Source organism: Eleutherodactylus coqui, chromosome 11, assembly GCF_035609145.1.
Source record: "Eleutherodactylus coqui strain aEleCoq1 chromosome 11, aEleCoq1.hap1, whole genome shotgun sequence".
In the NCBI taxonomy this organism is placed as follows: domain Eukaryota; kingdom Metazoa; phylum Chordata; class Amphibia; order Anura; family Eleutherodactylidae; genus Eleutherodactylus; species Eleutherodactylus coqui.
In genome coordinates, this window is record NC_089847.1 from 72387654 (window position 1) to 72407935 (window position 20282).

General features: G+C 42.4%; 1 protein-coding gene across 3 annotated transcripts in view; it reads left to right on the forward strand.

Moving 5' to 3' along the window:
* Positions 1–20282, forward strand: part of SIPA1 (signal-induced proliferation-associated 1) — a 104489-nt gene that overhangs the window by 19433 nt on the left and 64774 nt on the right. For all 3 annotated transcript variants that reach the window (XM_066582583.1, XM_066582584.1, XM_066582585.1), the window contains exons 2-3: positions 16835–18139; positions 18223–18347. In XM_066582583.1, coding sequence (XP_066438680.1) covers positions 17404–18139; positions 18223–18347 — 861 coding nt within the window. In that variant the 5' untranslated portion in view covers positions 16835–17403. The remainder of the gene's footprint in view (positions 1–16834; positions 18140–18222; positions 18348–20282) is intronic.

The window sequence follows — 20282 nt, forward strand, 5'->3', positions numbered from 1 at the left end:
GTCCTTCAATTTTATCTTGTGTCTGTATGATCTTAAATTATGCATAACCTAAATTAGTTTAGACAATCACACTTAGGCTGCTTTTTACCGCGATTAGCACTGCGTTTCAAACACCGCGCTAACTGCTGTAAAGCACCTCCATTGATTTCAATGGGGCCTCACATACCAGCGTTTGAACATGGCATTTCTAACACCAAGATTTTCTAGTGCTGTCTGCTCCATTTTAGTGCTTTTTAACGCAACTCATCACCCATCACAATGAGGGGGTGCGTTAAAAAACACTGTCAATACTGTAACATGCATTCGAAATTCCCACATTTTGTGAACACGTGTGAGAGCGGCTTAAGATGTGAGTTAAAATACATACTGGCATGGAGTCTTCAACAACAGCCTACAGGGGTTTTGACATTAAAACAAAACACCATCACCCCCAGCTGGGCCCTGCCTAACATATTATACAAGGGTATACTCACCTCTCCTGGAGCCTCGGCATGCAGCTGACAGCAAGCACTGGCATTGGCGTTGACAGGGTAGACAGGCCGGGCAGAAGCATGTGATCGTTGTGACCAATCAGAGCTCTTTGAATCAGCACTCATATCCTGGTTGCCATGATGCCAAGAGTGTGGGGACATGACGCTGTGGTTTCTGATTGGCCACAGGGTTGACATGCTTCTGCCTGGCCGTCTTCCTGGAAGTCACCGCTGATGCCATTGCCAGCTGTCAGCTGCGTCTCAGGGCCTCAGGGGAGGTGAGTATACCTTTATTTGTTGTTTTAGACAGGGATCAGCTGGAGGACGGGTTTTCTTTTAATGAAAAAATCCCTTTAAGCTTGCTGCACACTGAGCATCAACAGTTATGTTCCTTCTCTGGTGTCAACTGCTGAGTTAGTGTTGTTCCAAGTTCCCTCTGTTCGATAAGTGGGGATACTGACTGCTGGTAACCCTTATTATCACCTGAAATAGGGGATCTCTGTAGTACCCAATCCAGTACTGCACTCTTCCACAAAACTTTGTCTGGTTACTGGTTCGATTCAGTCTAAAAGATCAGTTGCTTTGAAAGTACTTTGCTCTATGTTGATATTTTTAGAAGATTTTGTTTGGAACCAAACACTTCAAAACATTTTCTCCCGAGCATTGAAGCCTTCTTGTAACATGAACGAGCATGGCAGATGTCAGATATCTGTGGAAAAGTTGATCTGCAACGTTGGCTTTTTTTTTTGTAATTGTTGGGTGCTGTGGTTGGAAAGTTGTACATACAAAACAACAGATCTACATCATCTGCAAGAAAGCCCATTAGATAATTAGCCATTTTAATTTATGGCATTTAATTTCAAAATGCCCAGCTTCATAGACCATCCATGAATGAATGTATATACAGCTTAAGATAGAAAGTTTATAAAATAAACACACTTTAAAGTTTGACTTCGATCTCTAAGGCTGGGTTCACACGGGGCGGATTTGCCACGGAAATTCCGTGCGGAATTTCGCTGCGGCAAATCCGCATCCGGCTGCTAATCCCGGGATTAGCCAGCCATGTGGACGAGATTTCTCAGAAATCTCGTCAACACGGGACGGCAAATCCGCTGCGCCTAAGCCTGCAGAAGCCGCCGCTGCGTCGCGGATTTGCCGACCACAGCATGTCCATTTTTTTTTCCCGTTGCGGCCATGCTCTCCTCTATGGGAGCACCGGCCAATAGCGAGCGGCCGGGCAGCTTCCAAGCTGCCGTGGGTTTTGCAGTAGCGGTTCTCCCGGCGGAAATCTCGCGTTTTTTTGCTGCAGCCAAACCGCGAGATTTCCGCCAAGAATCCGTCCTGTGAAAACCCAGCCTAAAATGCAGCGAAAAGAAACAAAACATAAATAAAGCAATATTATTATGATTGTCCACACAAAATAACCATGTACATGGAGTCCATCAGTCCTATTGGAATCATATCAGCATATAAACACAAATATCGGTAGCAGTATGACATGTATACAAATAGCTTTGCACCTTCAGACCCCAAGTGTCATTGCATCTGCACAGTCAGTGCTATTTGAACATTTACATTGCAGCTTGAACTGAGTTTAGCAAAGGTTTTATTTTGCACTTTTTTATTGATAGCAAACTCCTGGTCCTGCATATGCTGCATGGAGTCTGAATCAGTCAAGCAGGGCTTTAGGTGACCCATAACTGGTGCAGTACCATGACTCACATTATACTTCAGCTCAGGTTTATGACTCTACTTAGGCAAGTTTCATTATTTTGGTTCCTCCTTTATTGGTCTCTAAATTTCAGTTCCCCTCTACCTCTCATGAACCACAAGCTTCTGGTGTTTTCATCTGTTGCACGCACTCACAATTTGTGTGTCTCTGTCTCATATACAAGACTGCAATTCTGCCTCAAGGTACTGTAATATTTTTGTGACTTGCTTTTCTTGCCTGACATAAGTTTCTTCTGAAGCCAATCTTCTAATTGCTATCTCTAGAAATAGATTCACTGCTCAATCTGGGTAAATACTGTATTAGTATTTTTTACTTTTGTGTAATTTTCATGTATTTCACTCACTGCCTCTCAGCTCTAAGGTCATATCTAAAGTCTTACTTTGCATCAGTTTTTGGATGTCCAAGAATTAGGATGTCATAAAGGTAGATTGAGATGAATGTAGGCACAACTACGCTCACCAGCACGGACGTAGCTGCGCCTGAACAAGAGGAATTTCTTTCCCATCATCTGCTTTTTAAACTTTGGGCCAGAATGTAGGAGTTTGAAAAAAGCTGCAGGAAGATAGGTGCCGCCTGATCTTCCCCGCAGGATATATTCACTACGTGCAGAAAAGGTAGGGCAGGTCCTATCGTTTCTCAGCGGTACAATAAAGGCCAAGAAAAGAGCTAGTTAAAACGAAACCACTGAAATCCCATTGAAAACAGTGGTTTTGTTTTGTCCCGTTATGCGGCCGTGATTATCACTGCCACATAAGGGGTCAAATACATGTTCATCCGAATCCGCCCCCACAAAAGAATAGACAATAGTCAAAAGCAGATTTATTTAACTTTAATAATTTTCAGTTTCTAATTAATTTTTAAATCATTACTAAAGAAGTTCAGTTTACCAACTTTGTGCATGAGATCTAAAAAATGCAGATTGATATGCCCATATCTAGTCATACACTTTAGATGTTTTTAATACCTGATCTTGCTGATTTGGGCAGTTATGGCCAATCAGCTAATGTGTATGGTGATCTCCCAACTTCTCCAACAGCAAATGTCATTGAAATAAGAATCTGGCAGTTGGATTTCAACTGCCTGGTCCTTTTTTATTTTTGTGGAGATAAGCCACTATCAGAGGTGACCCGCAGCAGCTTTTCACCTTCTCTTCATTTTAAACATATGCACGCTTGGTCAAGCATGCATTTGCATGTAGGTGTGGGGCAAGACTGGCAGGGCAGGTGTTTTGTCAAAGCTCCTTAGGGCTCCTGCACACTGGCGAGGGCGATATGAGGCAATGAGGAGAGAGTGGGAGGCGGAGTTACAAGGGGATCTTCTAGAGATCTCCCCAATATTAGAGATATAGGGGCGGGGCTAGAGGGTGGATCCTTCTAGCCCCACCTCCTCTCACCTTGCTCTGAAAGAAGCCTCTAGCCCCGCCCCTATCTCACCAAATATGGGGAGATGTCTAGCAGATCCCCTGTATCTCCGCCCCCCCCCCCCCCCCCTCTCTCCTTGCTATGTTGGATTCCTTCAGCCCCGCTGGTATGCGAGACTGTTTTGCGATCTACTCCCATTGATTTTAATGGGCGATATAGCTAAAAAGAACATGCTGTTCTCTGCATTGCATCGCAAAAGAATGGGTTTCATATTTGTGCATGATTTGTGCACAAATCTGGCACAATTTTCTTGCCAATGTGAAGGAACGCTTAAGCCGAGCACTATCTGAAGATGCCTTCACACTTGCAATTGCGATATCGCTGTGTTTTTTTTTAACGCAAATGTCATTAGGGCTTTCTTATGCTAAAAACGCATCGCACAAAAATCGCAAAGCATTAGAAAGTCCTATTGACATTCGCGTTAAAGAAATGCAGCGATAATGTGATTGCACGTGTGAAGGCACCCTGATGTGTATGTCCACCCTAACAAATTTTGAATTAACTAGTGAACAAGTTGCTATTGTCTTCAACAATGCTGTAGTCATCTTATCTACATATCATCTATAACTGACAACCTACAGATGCGGGAAAGCAATAGTATTTTGTTAAATATAAGACACACTCCTCTTCATGTTGTCTTAAATCTGACTACATACATTATTTTTACACTAGTTTAGTACGGTAATTATAACACAGCATAACATTGTGCCCTAACAGAAAACGGAAGGAAATATGTCATCACATTGTCTGTCCTAATAGATGAAACTTTGTATTCATCTTATTAGAGATGTCAGCTTAGACTGTACTGGCATTGTCTCTCTTTGGTACACTCTTCTGGAGAAAATCAAATAACTTTTTATCAAGGACTGCTCCATCTGCTTGTTTAATCATCATCCATAGACCTACATCGTAGGCCCCCTGTCCACGGCCGAGGCAGAGTATCGCTAGCGGAGAAACGCACAATCGCAGCATGCCGTGATTTAAATCCCGCTCACAGAGAATCGCTATGATTCTCTGCCCATGGACGCCGGCACTGCGCTTTCCATAGCAACCCTGTGGAAAGCTTCGCAGAGCATGATCCGTGGCGATTTATCGCCCGCGGATCATCAACCGTGGACAAGCTGCCTTAATCTTATATAAACAGGGCTGTCTCTGTCTTGTTGATGTTAAGTTTTTAAACAGTTTTTGTACTGTTCTTCGGGAAGGGTATCATATCTCTATTTAAAGAAAACACCTAGAACAGTAGTAGGGAACCTATGGCACGTGTTCCAGAGGCAGCACGCAGACCACGACAGTGCTCCTGGGATCCTCCTCCTCTGATGCCTCCTCCTTGGTTTCGCAAGAGCAGAGGGGAGGAGGCGTCTGGATACACACACTGATGTCACAGTGTGCACCTGGGATCAGCGCCACTAGCATCCCCCAGCAGAGGAGCAGTGGTGCTTCAACGAGGAGGAGGGGGTAAGTATATGGGTCTTAGGGGGGAGGGGGGGCTCTATCACCTGCTGTGGCCACTGTGGGGGTCACTATTACTACTGTGGTCGCTGTGGGGGTCACTATTACTACTGGGGCCACTGTGGCAGTCCCACGTGATGGAAATGCTGCAGAATGTCCTCAGTGAAAATTTCCCTGGCAAATTGTGTATCATTTTCGCATCGAAAAAGCAGTCAAAATCTGCACCCTGTCTATTTTGAAACAGCCCTGTCCTTTTTATAACGACAAAGGTAAAATCCTACGTTGTGATAAGCCCCGCCCCCTCAGGTGTTGGCACTTTGAGATAAATAAATGGGTTTTGGGTTGCAGTTTGGGCACTCAGTCTCTAAAAGGTTCGCTATCAGGGACTTAGAAGCTACGCGAGGAGACACCTAGGAGGTGAGTGAGGAGACTTATAAGGCCATCCATGCTCCTCTGGCCGAAGAAAGCAAAACTCTTGTTCCTTCTTATCAGTGCTCATTTGATTTCTATGCATTCAGGTATATACTCACTTCCTCCACCATTCGGATTGGATGGTTACACTTGACTTAGTAGATGCAGTTTAAGGGAATGCGGACGTAGGCAGAGTATATTTTAACCTGCTTTATTAAAGATGTGCTTATGGAACAATGTATGTTAAAACTAGCTGATATACCCGGCTTCGCCCGAGTTAATTTGGTACTGGTGTTTATCTGGTGTTCACGCGGAAAATCTTATGAAGTCGTGGTTACTTTAGAGATACCGAGGAAAAAATATGTTCACCATTTTGCATGGTTCTTTGCGCTACCCAGAAAACACCACGTGGAGGTAACCATGCGACGTTTCCTCAGTGTATAGGCAGATAGGAGAGAGATTTATCTCAGACTGTATGTGAAAATGCCACTACAGAGAATGTACCACCTCACACACTCATTTTTACCCTGGAAGGTAACGCCCCTTTTAATTCAAATTTCCTACCCAGACTGAAGGTTGCAGCCCCTTGTTATACTTAAAGGCATACTCCATCCCAGCAGTCCACGTCCACTTACTTTTGTACTTCACAGCCTTTCAATACATACGACAGTCAGCTTTATTCCTGTCAGTATATGCTCCTATTTCTAAATGCGTTTTGTTTTGCTGAGAAGATAACTGTCTTATATATTGCGGGGTACAGATATGTTATTAGTTACATAACATAGGAATGGTCATGCCAAATTTCAAGTCTAGGAAGTACAGATGTGTGTTATTAGTTACATTACATAGGGGGTCACTTACTTTTATGCATAGGATTGAATAATCAAGTTGCAACCCTTTAAATTTCCAATATTTAGTACACAAAGAATGGTCATGGCAAATTTCACATTTGTGTGGTACAAATTTGTGTTATTGTTTGTTGCAACGGGAAGTGACAGAATTAGATTCCGTACGTAAAATTTGGACGCTAATTCTTTTGCGCTAGAATTGAATAATCGAGTTGGGACCCATTAGCTTTTCCTATTTATGACATAATCAATGCTTGTGCCAAATTTCAAGTTTTTATTACATCGGTAAGTGAAAGAATTATATTACGTACATAAAATTTGGACGCTGATTCTTTTGCGCTTAGAATTGAATAATCGAGTTAGGATCCATTAACTTTTCCTATTTATGACATAATAATCAATGCTCGTGCCAAATTTCAAGTGAGAGAATTAGATTACGTACGTAAAATTTGGACGCTAATTCTTTTGCGCTTAGAATTGAATAATCGAGTTGGGTCTAATTAGCTTTTTCTATTTGTGACATAATCAATGCTTGTGCCAAATTTCAAGTTTCTACGACATCGGGAAGTTGGAGAATTAGTGGCGAGTCAGTCAGTCAGTGAGCCAGTAAGGGCTTTCGTCTTAATATATATAGATATACTCTGCCTACGTTCGCATTCCCTTAAACTGCATCTACTAAGTCATGCTTCTCTGGGAAATATGTTAATAAGGAAGATGGAACAATACCTCTTCAGCGCTGCCTATTGAAAGGTAGTATTCCTGCAAGTTAATGTCAGATTCTTTATGCAAGTCTTTATAACAATGATTGGGAATTGAAAACCAAAAGCCATGTTTCTCTGAGAAATATACAAATAAGGAAAATTGAACAATACCTCTGCACCACCACCTATTGGGTGCCAGCATTCCTGCATGGATGGCCTTACAAGTCTCACTCACTAACCTCCTAGATGTCTCCTCACACACCTTCTTCTGCAGCGCTATTGTTCCATCTTCCTTATTTGTATTGTTTGTGTATTACACTTTTAGCCCACACTGCACAGTACCACAATAGAAAAAAGATCACAATAGTTATGTATTTATTAATAAAACTCTAATTCCAAGAGAAATTGTAAAATTGATTATTTTGTTTTTCTTCCCATTTATTTACAATGATTTGGAAATCTCATATAACCACATTTTATTCACAATAGAATACATGTCAGGAGTTGAAAGTAAGACATTTTTCCATTTCATTAAAAAAAATTATAATAATTTAAAAATTGATGGCAGCAACACATATCAAAAAGTTGAGACCGGGCCTTGTCTACCATTATGTAGCATCCCCTCTTTTGTTTTCAACAATCTGTAAATTTTGGGAAGATATGACACCACTTGCTGAAGTTTTGGGAGAGGAATGTTATCCCATTCTTGTCTGACGTAGGATGATATCTGCTCAACAGTCCTGGGTCTTTGCTAGATTTTTGTTTCATAATGTAGCAAGTGTCCTCCACTGGTGAAAGGTCTGAACTGCAGGCAGCCAGTTCAGCATCTGGCCTCTTCTTCTACAAAGTCATGCTGTTGTGAGCGATGTAGTGTCAGGAATAGAGATGAGCGAACGTACTCGGTAAGGCCGATTTCGCAATCGAGCACCACGATTTTCGAGTACTTCACTACTCGGGTGAAAAGTACTCGGGGGCGCTGTGTGGCGGGGCGTGGTGTGGTGGAGCGGTGGGTAGCAGCGCGGAACAGGGGGGAGCTCTCTCTCTCTCCCTCTCCCCCCACCCCCCTCTGCAACCCCCCGCTCACCCACAGCGCCCCCGAGTACTTTTCACCCGAGTAGTGAAGTACTCGAAAATCGGGGTGCTCGATTGCGAAATCGGCCTTACCGAGTACGTTCGCTCATCTCTAGTCAGGAATCAAAACCGGGACCACCTGTACTCCAGCCGGCGACTCTCCCTGTTGAGCAATCCAGCCTGTGGACAGTTCCCCTGCATGACTCTCAGCCTTGCTCCATGATCCCAGTTATCCAGTTCCTACCTCCTAGTCCTCTCCCCACCTTTGTCTCTAATTAGGCTTGCAATATAAACTGGGCCCTGATCCCTCCTTGCTTGCATGATTATTCTGCTCCACAGCATTTAGTCAAGCTCCATTTCTGCATGCTCCTCTACTATTACTACTAGACCTCCTGATACTGACTTCTGGCTTCCCTTCTGACTATGCTACTCACCTCATGCATTTGTACTGCAAACCGAGACCTCCCGTTGCTGACTTCTGGCTTCCCTTCTTACTACGTACTTCACCTCATCCATTTGTACTGCACACCGAGACTACCTGTTGCTGACTTTTGGCTCTTCCCCGTCTACTCTCCATACCTGCAGCTGCTACATCTGAGGCTCTACCCTAGTGCCTGAAAATGCTACATGTAGTATGTGGTTAAACATTGTCTTGCTGAAATTTGCAAGATCTTCCCTGAAAGACACATTGTCTGGATAGGAGCATATGTTGTTCTAACACCTCTATATACTTTTCAGCATTGATAGTGCCTTTCAAGATGTGTAGGCTGCCCATGTCATAGGCACTAAAGCAACCCCACGCCATCAGAGATGCAGGCTTTTGAACTGTGCACTGATAACGATCTGGACAGTCCCACTTCTCTTGACTCCACAGAACACAGCGTCCGAAGTTTCCAAAATGAATTTCAATTTAATTCATCTGACCACAGAATAGTTTTCCATTTTGTCTCAGTCAACTTTAAATAAACTTTGGCCCAGAGAAGATGCGGGCGTTTCTGGATTGTGTTAATACATTGCCTCCTCTTTGCATGATACAGATTTAACTTGTATTTGTGGATTGAACGTTGAACTGTGTTCATCTGACAATGATTTATGGAAGTATTCCTGAATGCGTGTAGTGATTTGTGTTACCTGCTTTAATACAGTGCTGCCTGAGGGCCCCTTAGATCTCAAGCATCCAACATTGACTGTCAGCCACAAGTTTCTTGTGCACATGAATGTCTACAGATTGTCTGAATCTTTTTTTTTTCAACTCTTTTTTTATTGGCATTTAAGAAGAACATACATGAGCAGGTCATAACAATTACAGAAAATCGTGGTCACAAAATACATGTTTTGATTACAGTAGTGGCTTCACCATTAGATACCCATGTAAACTTTCCAGTTTAATGTTTACAGTGTATCTCTAAATCCTTTGATAATATTATGACTGTAGATAGTGGGATATTCAAAGTATTGCAATTTTACATTATGGAATATTTTTCTGAAATTGTTCCACAATTTTCAGATGCAGTTTTTCACAGATTGGTGAATCTCTGACCATCTTTACTTCTATGAGACTCTACCTCTGTAACCTGTTATTTTTATATATAGTTTATGACATAGTAGAAAATAGATGCTCCAGATGTTTTTCATTAATGCCACTCTTCCAGCCTTTTGTTAACCCTGTTTTTCTCTTTTTTAAGATGTGTTGCTGCCATTAATTTCTACATTACAGTTCATTTTTAAAGTGAAACGTAAAAAAGTCTCACTTTCACCTTCTGATATTTGTTCTATGTTCGAAAGTGAATAATATATGGTTATGTGAGATCTCTAAATCATTGCATTCTTTTTTTCTTTACATTTATTTACATGTTACACAGCGTCCCAACTTTTTTGGAATTGGGGTTGTACTATTATTATCTTGTTAGAGATTTTGAATTAGGGCCCAGAAGTTTCAAGTTGCATCTCTAGTCATAAGTAACTAATAACAATAATAATTTATTTTTATTATTATTATTTTCTCATGACTAGAGATGTAGCTTAAAACTCCTGGTCCCCAATTCAAAATCTGTATTAGGGCCCGCGACTATTACACTTCCTGTATAGTACTGGTCTCTTCATATGGGTTAAAGGGATCGTTGGGGCACCTCAAAGCAGTTTGTTTATGACCTTGTTATGGGGTGGCATGAATTCTAGTTATACCCCTGTTAATCACTGTTCTTTATAAAATACCAAAGAAGATAATGGAGCTGCAAAAATATACAGGGTTGCCACAAAAAAACAGACATTTTCAATGTTACATTGAACCAAAACCGTTTAATGGGTAGACATGGAATATGCGTAGCAGCACTGAGCTGTAATTAAAGTTTTTACAACTGGAGCTTTCTTGTGACGTTAGCATCATACGAGCGCCGGTGTAGCAAGAAGGCTCACACATAGAAAATTTGTAACTCAGTCATACAAACTTAAAGACATCAACTAAAAACTATATAAGCATTTTGGCTATATCAATAATGCGTTGGATATACTAAAACACTGAAAGTGTCATTCTTTCAAGCCTCATGTCCCCGGGCGGATCGGATTCTGCATACGAGAGCCCGCAGTGGAATCTGACCCTGCCTGTGGCCAAGGACGCTGCGGGACTTCCATTTACCAGTCCGGGTCTTCTCTTTTCTTTACTGCGGATGTGTGCGTAAGCGCCGGCCGTCGCACCGCCGGACATGCACAGTGCAGTTGTTTTTCTTTAAATTCCTGGTTTGCCATGGAATCCACAGCCTGCCCGTAATTGAATTGTGGACAGGCCGCGGATTGACTTCAATGGAAACCATCCGTGCAGAATCCACAGTGAAATTGCATGCTGCAATTTTTTTCCCGAAGCAAAAGGTCTACAAATCAGATCTGCATGCTTTATTTCACTTGCGAACGCCCATGTATCCCTATAGGCGGCTTGATTTACAGATCTCTCCACCTGGAAAAAGTCCGAAACCCCACCTCCTGGCTTTTCCCCCAACTCCGTAGTTGATTTTCACCTTCAAATCCGCAGTGCATCCGCAATTGTATTTGCGGATGGACTGCGGATCGTCCGCACTCATTTACTTCTATAGAGCCGTTCCGCATGGGATCCACACTGAAATGGAGCATGCTGTGACTTGTTCTCCGCACCAAATGGTCCGCAAATCAAATTTGCATGCTTAAATTCAGTTGTGGATGCTAGTGCTTCCCTATGGGCACTTTGCATTACAGATCTTCCACACGGGTGACTCGTGCGGATTCCACAAATCAAATCCACCCGTGGACATTAGGCCAAACACCTGCAATTTTTTTCATTAAACAAGCTTTTCACGGTTTATATTATATTCACTTTTATACAAGTGATAATTTTTAGGTGAATTTCCAATCAGTTTTTAGATCAGATCAGTTTAGATTAGTTGCACAAAATACTGCAAAACAGCCTACCACAGTCTGAGGTGATATAATATATTGCTTTAATTCTCCAATATATGGTGCTGTTAGGGTGCCTACCCACTAGCAATATTTATTTTCTTGGGATGCAAGAGCGATGATTATGAAACCAATGATTTTCAATGGCTCTTCTTTACTCATTTGCGATCTTTTTTCTTAAGTTTCTTAAGCAGAGAAAAAATCTGCGATATCGCTCAGTGTTTTCAATGGGGTCGGTGGCGGTAGCGGCAGCCCCATTGAAAACATAGGGAGTACATCGCGGGCTTATGCCACAGCTGTGAAAGCTATGGCAGTGGATTCCTTCATCGTGGAGATGAAGGAATCCTCTGTCACAGCTGTGGCAGAAGTCCATGATGCTATCCTATTCCTTTCAATGGGACCGGCACTGCTGCAGCACTCAGCCAATCACAGGCAGTGCTCAGCCATTGAACAACAGCTGAGCCCTGCCTGCGATTGGTCACAGCGCTCAGCCAATCACAGGCAGACGATCCCTGCGGGTATGACGGTCCCCGCAGGTATGAAGGAATCCTCTGCCATAGCTGTCACAGCTGTGGCAGAAGTCCGCGATGTATTCTTTATTTGTTTTCAATGGGGCTGGTGCTGCTGCTGGCCCCATTGAAAACAATGAGCAATATCGCAGTGATATCGCAGCGTTTTCTCTGTGCTGCGAGGCACTCCATCTCGCATCGCTAGAAAAGATTTCGCTAGTGGGTAGGCACCCTTATGCAAATTGCAGGGAATGTGAGAGTCTGAGCCCTTCCCTTGCACATGTATATCTTATATTATATCACTGAATGTCATCCATGTCTAAAGGAAGATATTGCATTAATAACAGTACATTATAGAATTGTTGCTCAAGCAATGATCTAATATATTCTGCTAGGTTCAGTAAACATGAACCTATATTTTAATCTAGAGGTGTTTGTTCTCCTTTTTAAAACCACAGTTGCGTAATAGTTATGCAAAGACAGGAAAATGCTTCATAAGTTCATTAGAATTGCATCTGTTTTTCTCAGACTTTGGTAAGTTCTCTGTTTCCACTTTCAGAATAGCAAGGATAATTTACAGAATTTTAGTAATTTGTATAGTTTATACCTGTGCAAGAAAATGCAAGAAGCTGGTTGCAGTGAATCAAATGAAGAAATCTTTTTTAGGCCTCGTTCACACAGGCGACAAACTCGCGCGATTTTGTAGCGTTGCTACAATGCTACAAATCGCATGTATGAGAAGCCCATGCTTTCCTATGGGTTCCTTCACACATGCGATGTTTTGTAGCATGCAACAACCAGACACAAAAACCTCACGGGTCTTGCTATATGCACGCGGCTCCTGAGGTTTTGTAGTCCATGTTTCTCTATCGATCCTTCTTCCCTGTTGCATTGCATCGCACAAAAACGAAATCCTACTGTCAAAGGTAAAATTTGAGCCCTGGCTGCAGAAAAAAAAACAAAACTCACATACATCACCTGTCCCGCGCTGTCAGCTCGGCCGCATCTTCTCCCCGGGTTCCCGGCAGTGATCTTCTCCTCTTCTGGCCGGGGTTTCAAAAATCCCCGCCTTCTGAAAGCGCTGGCTGTGATTGGCTAAGCATCAGCCAATCACAGCCAGGGCTCGATGAATGGCAGTGATTGAACCAAGTACACAGGATATCACCGCGAGAAATAGCAGCGATATCGCACGGATTTTCTCGCAGCGATGCCGTGTCGCCTGTGTGAACGTGGCCTTTTTCAGTAAAATGGTGCCTGCTTCCCAAGTGGTTTGGAAAGTGCAGGAATAGACTGCTGCCTTCTTCCCCATAGTTAGCCTGAGGCAAAATAGACACCTCTACTTGTGGAAGACTATCATTTGAAGGCCATTCATATGCCTCTCGTGCTGTAAATTTGCTATGAATATATAACATGCATATATATTCTTAAATTTTCCTCTTGCAAGTTTCCTTTTTGGGAGACCAGCTCTTATACTAGGTACTCGTGCCCACTTTTCACTATAAATAAGTAAGATGAAAAAAATACCTCTACATCGCCATCTATTGTAGAGGTGTTTTTCCATCTTTCCTATTTGCATAAATTTGCCAGAAGAGCATTGCCTTCTAAGTCTCCTTTCTTAGCTTTTAGGTGTCCCCTCAACCCTTCTGGGGGCTCTCCTTGGGGAGAGACTGTGCCATCCCCTGATACACTTGCTTCATGGGTGTCTCCGCACACTTTTTGGTTGCTCTCCTTAAAGGGGTTGTCCCGCGCCGAAAGGTTTTTTTTTTTTTTTCATAGGCCCCCCGTTCAGCGCAGGACAGACCTAGGGAATGTGTTGAAATTTTTTTTTTAAATTTTACTTACCCGAATCCCCTCTTTGCAACTTCTTCCTTCTTTTCCTCCAAGATGGCCACCGGGATCTTCACCCACGATGCACCGCGGGTCTTCTCCCATGGTGCACCGTGGGCTCTGTGCGGTCCATTGCCAATTCCAGCCTCCTGATTGGCTGGAATCGGCACACGTGACGGGGCGGAGCTACGTGATGATGCGTAGAAGGGGGCGGAGCCAGAACGCTGCTCGTGCCCAGACCGACCAGAAGGGAGAAGACCCTTCTGCGCAAGCGCGTCTAATCGGGCGATTAGACGCTGAAATTAGACGGCACCATGGAGACGGGGACGCCAGCGCAGGGAAGGTAAGTATATAACTTCTGTATGGCACATATTTAATGCATGATGTATATTACAAAGTGCAATAATATGGCCATACAGAAGTGTATAACCCCACTTGCTTTCGCGGGACAACCCCTTTAAGGAGATACGACACCGCTTCTGACCCACTTTTCCCTGTGTAATACACATGGGAAGGGAAAATAAGTGAATAAAGATCAAATGTAAATTATATGATTGGTTCAGTTTTAACCAAGGACAACACTTGCACAGAGTTTGTATGTCGGTTTCCTACCACACGCTAAATGAATACTAATAAATTAATTTACCTTCTATGAAACTGCATGTGTGCTAGTGTGTTTCACATAGTAAATGTAGGGTAGAAGGTAGAATTCTCGCAGTGGGATATGACCTGTGCCCCTGCAGCGACTCACTGCACCCCTCCTGCAGTGTCTTCTCTCTGCTCTGCAATGTGACGGCTGGCGCACAGCCGCACATGCGCAATGCACAGCTGGCGAGTCAGAGGTGACATTTCTGTGTGGGCCTCTGCGAGGCTCGCACAGAAATAGGACGTGCTGCGATTTATTTACTGCTCGAGTTTTCACGTGGTCAAATCGCGGCTGTCTACATAGGATTGCATAAACCAATGCAATCCTATAGCAGCGTGCACGGTGGAAATTCTGCGGGATATCTCGTTGCGGAATTTCCGCCAGTGTGCATTCACTCTAAAGCTAGCATTCATTCTAGGCAGGAACAACTGTAATTTTCACGAGTACTTCATATTGTTTCTTCTTCTATAAAGGGTGACACTTCTGGGTCTTTACAAGAGTGTGTTTATGGTATGGTATCCATAGCCTTTAAGTCTCTTCAGCTGCATTTATGTTTCAAAAGATTTTATTTGAGTTCAATCAGAAAGTTGGCAACACTCTGCCGCATAGACCCCATGCAGGGGGATGTAGCTAAATTATTAAACTAACAGAAAAAGCAAACAAAGTAAGATTTTAAATGTACACAGGGAATATTGATTATCTCTCCATACATCACACAAGAAATAAAACCCAATATCTCAATTTTTTATGGTGTTTTTAAACACATAAAACATATGGGCATAGTTCTGCTAGAATACTATCCTTAATCTGCAGGTATGTTATTGATTCATCATCCTTCTATAGTCTTACAAAATAGTATAAGTTAGGAACATTACCAAAGGTTATCCAGGGGCTTCAAATCTTTTCAAATTGCGAAATTGTGTCCTGGCGTATAGCTATGCGTTTTTCATTCAAAAGAGTTTTATTTATGCGGGATATAAAAGATTCAAATGGGAGTGTTGGTGTCCACCACTGCTGTGCTATCGAAATACGTGCTGCCATAGTAATATATTGCAGCAATTTAAAGGGGGCATTGCGTATACCCGCGGGTTTATTTCCCAGCAGCAAGACATAGGGGTTGAGTCCAAGACTCTTCCCAGTCACAGAAGCTATAAGATGGGAGACCCTTCTCCAAAAAGCTTGCGCTATTGAGCATGTCCACCAAATGTGGTGATGTGAGCCTATGTCGTCGCAGCCTCGGAAACATAAATTGGAGATCTCCGGGTAGATAGCATTTAGCCTCTCGGGTACCAGATAAGTTCTGTGTAACAACTTTTAGGATGTCTCTGTCTAAGAGACTTGCCAGCTATTTTTGCTCAAAGTGTCACAGCAGTGGTGCCAACGGTCTAATGACAAGGAGGAATGCAAATCTGACTCCCATTGTAACATAAAGGGAAGCTTGGAATCTTGTAATGTTCCATTTAGAATATTATAGAAGTGGGATAGGGTGCCTGGTTGTGTGGGGCAGAGTTTACATATGGCTTCCATGCGATTCATCTCTATCTTGACTGATGGTGGTATAATGGAGGACCAATAATGGAAAAAACATTCTTCTCCACCATTCTTATGGAGGTGGTTTATATTTGCTATTAAAAGACGACTTCTGCTGAATTTATTGCAGCTGTGCAGTCTCCTGCCACACTGCCTAGACAAAAATTTTATCTAAGTGAAGGTGACCATACTGAATTAGCATGGATTGTTATATAGTCAACCTGATCATGTTCACAGGGCAGAATAGCACTCTTGTTCCTGCACTATGTAAAAAAGAATAGTATTTTCTGTAATGTAAACTATTTGCAAAATAAGGGTATACTAAAATGTCTAAAAAGTTCAGGAAGCAAAAATATATTAAAGTTGATGATTATAAACTACAGCTACCTCACTGGACATCTACCAAACTTTCTACATGAAAGTTTAGTCCTTAAGATACTGAAGATAAGTACAGAATTGATCAGCAGGCAATTTAGGAAAAGCTATAAAAATGTTTTTGTTCAGTATATGTGTTTGAAAGTAATATTCCATTTGTACTTGTACCTTCAATGCTTGACTTGCATTACAAGTACAGATGCATCAATCATTAACATGACTGGCACATCATAACTCTATTTACAGCATTGTAGTATATTGTAGCTAACATGTTAAATGTCAAGTTGACATCTACTACGTCTCTAGATATCATTCTTTATATAAATTACAATATGTATTTTTTGTAGGAACTAATTTGCATTGTTTTAAATAGATGTCATCCACTAACTGCAATTTACTGTTTTCTATTGTTTTTTAGGCGTGAACTGATTTTGTGGATATCTACCAAAGCTAGGCCTGGATGTGGAAAAGATACACTTGTTTGTTGCCATCTTTATTCCCATTAGTATTTAGACAATAAAGCACATGGGGGTGAAAACATTTACCAAAACTTCAAAAAAGGATGAAAAAAAAAAGTGGCCAAATGAGAAGGCAGTAAGAAGCACCCAGTATAATAGGAGGACAAAGTAAATTAAATGCAGCTAGTACAGTATGTGAAAATAAATAAAAAAGAAACAGGACTAAAGGACAAACCAAGCAAGGACATAAATATAAGCTTTCTGCAAATACATAATGAGAAACAATAAACAAGCTGTTACATACAAGAAAAGTAAAATCATAAAATCGTAAATAATACAAGTTGAAATCTTATATTAAAACATAGCACATGTCAAGAAACCTAAATATAAAGCACAAAAAAGAAAGACTGGTAGAAAATCAAAAAACCCATCAGAAATAGAGACACAGGTAATTTTAGTTTCGCAAATCCTTCCAAACAGTTGAAACCTGGAACCTTTCAAATATCATAAATGAGTCCCTCTTCATGAGATGCAGTCCGATGATCTCTTTGTGCGGAAGCTTCGCCAGCCTCCATCTCACTCACCTCATAAGAGCTCTCGTGAAGCTAAATCATTAATATCCTCTGGGAACACTAGACAAAACGGTGGAGGACGTTCCCTTTCAGAGTCAGAGTTTGATCCTCGTCTTAAAGGATCTGGAAGCCCATCTGCCCCACGGTTTAAAGATCCATTTATACTGCTTGGGCTGGCTGGAAACAGCCAAGGGCCATCGGCCCATGAAATAAAAGAGAAGCCTCCTGAAGGAGATCCTGTAGCTCCTAGACCAAAGAGTTTTGCTCACCATGACATCCAGAGTATTCTATTTGATCCTTTTCGAAGGAGAGAATCAGAAGTTAGAAAAAATGTGAGAAGTGGAGCATCAGCTGCCTCTCAGATCAGGAATAATTCTTCACCCAGAAGATCTTTGTCATCTCCAGAAGATCCCGGAGACCCTGGAGATGGAAAAGACAATGAGCTTCTGCTTAGCTGTCCATATTTTCGCAATGAGGTAGGAGGAGAAGAAGCAGAAGGCCAAAAAGATCAGGGATGGGATTTTTGTTGTGTTTTATCTATCCATGCACCACTAATCAGTTTTCCAGTTCGTGGGCCCAATGCCTCGGTATCAGTATTAGAAGAAGCTAGAGAAAGGATAAGAGATAGCAGCTATTTTGTGGAATATCAAGATCTGGGTGCACTGTATTACCGAAAGTATTTTTATGGAAAAGGTCAGTAACATCTTTTAATTACTAAGTACGTTAATAGTTTATTAACACTTTACATAACATTATGCATTTATTTTTTTCTCCAGAACATCAGAATTTTTTTGGAATGGATGAAAAACTGGGACCTGTGGCAATAAGCTTACGGAGGGATGAGAGGGAAGGAGCTAATGGTGTTCAGTATAACTACAGAATCGTATTCCGAACCACTGAGGTAAAAGTTATTTAAGAACGTAGCGTGCTTTTAACCCTACAACAGTCACACTAAAATTTAAAAAACCCTCCCAAATATGTCACCTTTTTATTGTAGAGTTTGAATTTATGTCTCATGTAAATATATGTGGCGCAGACGTCGGTTGCCTTAAGTGCATTTTTAACCCCTTAGTGTAATAACTAGAGATGAGCGAGCACCAAAATGCTCGGGTGCTCGTTACTCGAGTCGAACTTTCAGTGATGCTCGAGAGTTCGTTTCGAGTAACGAACCCCATTGAAGTCAATGGGTGACTCGAGCATTTTTGTATATCGCCGATGCTCGCTAAGGTTTTCATTTGTGAAAATCTGCAAAACACAAGAAAGTGATGGAAACGACATAGAAACGAATAGGGCAGGCGAGGAGCTACATTTTGGGCTGTATCTCAAGTTCCCAGGTCCCACTATTAAGCCACAATAGCGGCAAGAGTGAGACCCCCCCCCCCCCCCCACTGTCAGCGTAAAGATCGTTCTCCTCTGCCACAGCTGTAACAGCTGTGGCAGAGAAGAACGATGTTAGCCCATTGAATTCAATGGAGCCGGCAATACAGCCGGCTCTATTGAAAGCAATGGGCTGCCGGCGTACGCGGGATGAATTGTCGGGAAGGGCTTAAATATATAAGCCCTTTCCTACAATTCATCCAGAAATGTGTAAAAATAAAAAAAATATATATACTTACCTGGTCCCGGCAGAACGATGTTAGCCCATTGAATTCAATGGAGCCGGCAATACAGCCGACTCCATTGAAAGCAATGGGCTGCCGGCGATCGCGGGATGAATTGTCGGGAAGGGGTTAAATATATAAGCCCTTCCCTGCAATTCATCCAGAAATGTGTAAAAATAAAAAATATATATATACTTACCTGGTCCCGGCAGACGGAGTTCAGCGCGGCAGGCTGCAGTTCTCCTAAACTGCTCTGAACAGCTGTGAGTAGTATTCAGCAGCCGGGGATTTAAAATCCCCGCCTGCTGAATGAGATGCCTCTGATTGGTCACAGCCTGACCAATCAGAGGCATCCCTCACTCACACCCATTCATGAATTCATGAATGGGTGAGTGAGGGCTGCCTCTGATTGGCTCAGGGGCAGCTCTCAGCTGTCTCTGCGCTAAGCCAATCAGAGGCAGCCCTCACTCACCCATTCATGAATTCATGAATGGGTGTGAGTGAGGGATGCCTCTGATTGGTCAGGCTGTGACCAATCAGAGGCATCTCATTCAGCAGGCGGGGATTTTAAATCCCCGGCTGCTGAATACTACTCACAGCTGTTCAGAGCAGTTCAGGAGAACTGCAGCCTGCCACGCTGAACTCCGTCTGCCGGGACCCGGTAAGTATATATATATTTTTTATTTTTACACATTTCTGGATGAATTGCAGGGAAGGGCTTATATATTTAACCCCTTCCCGACAATTCATCCCGCGATCGCCGGCAGCCCATTGCTTTCAATGGAGTCGGCTGTATTGCCGGCTCCATTGAATTCAATGGGCTAACATCGTTCTGCCGGGACCAGGTGAGTATATATATATTTTTTATTTTTACACATTTCTAGAGGAATTGCAGGGAAGGGCTTATATATTTAAGCTCTTCCCGACAATTCATCCCGCGTACGCCGGCAGCCCATTGCTTTCAATAGAGCCGGCTGTATTGCCGGCTCCATTGAATTCAATGGTCAGTGCTCGTTTAATCGAGACGAGTACCGCGTGATGCTCGTCTTGAGTAACGAGCATCTCGAGCACCCTAATACTCGAACGAGCATCAAGCTCGGACGAGTATGCTCGCTCATCTCTAGTAATAACTAATATTAGCCTTAAGAGTCTATTAATATAGTTGTATGAGACCTTGTATTTTGTAGGTTCAGTTCTAGGTTTTATAGGGGCCAATTTTGGGTACAATAATTTGT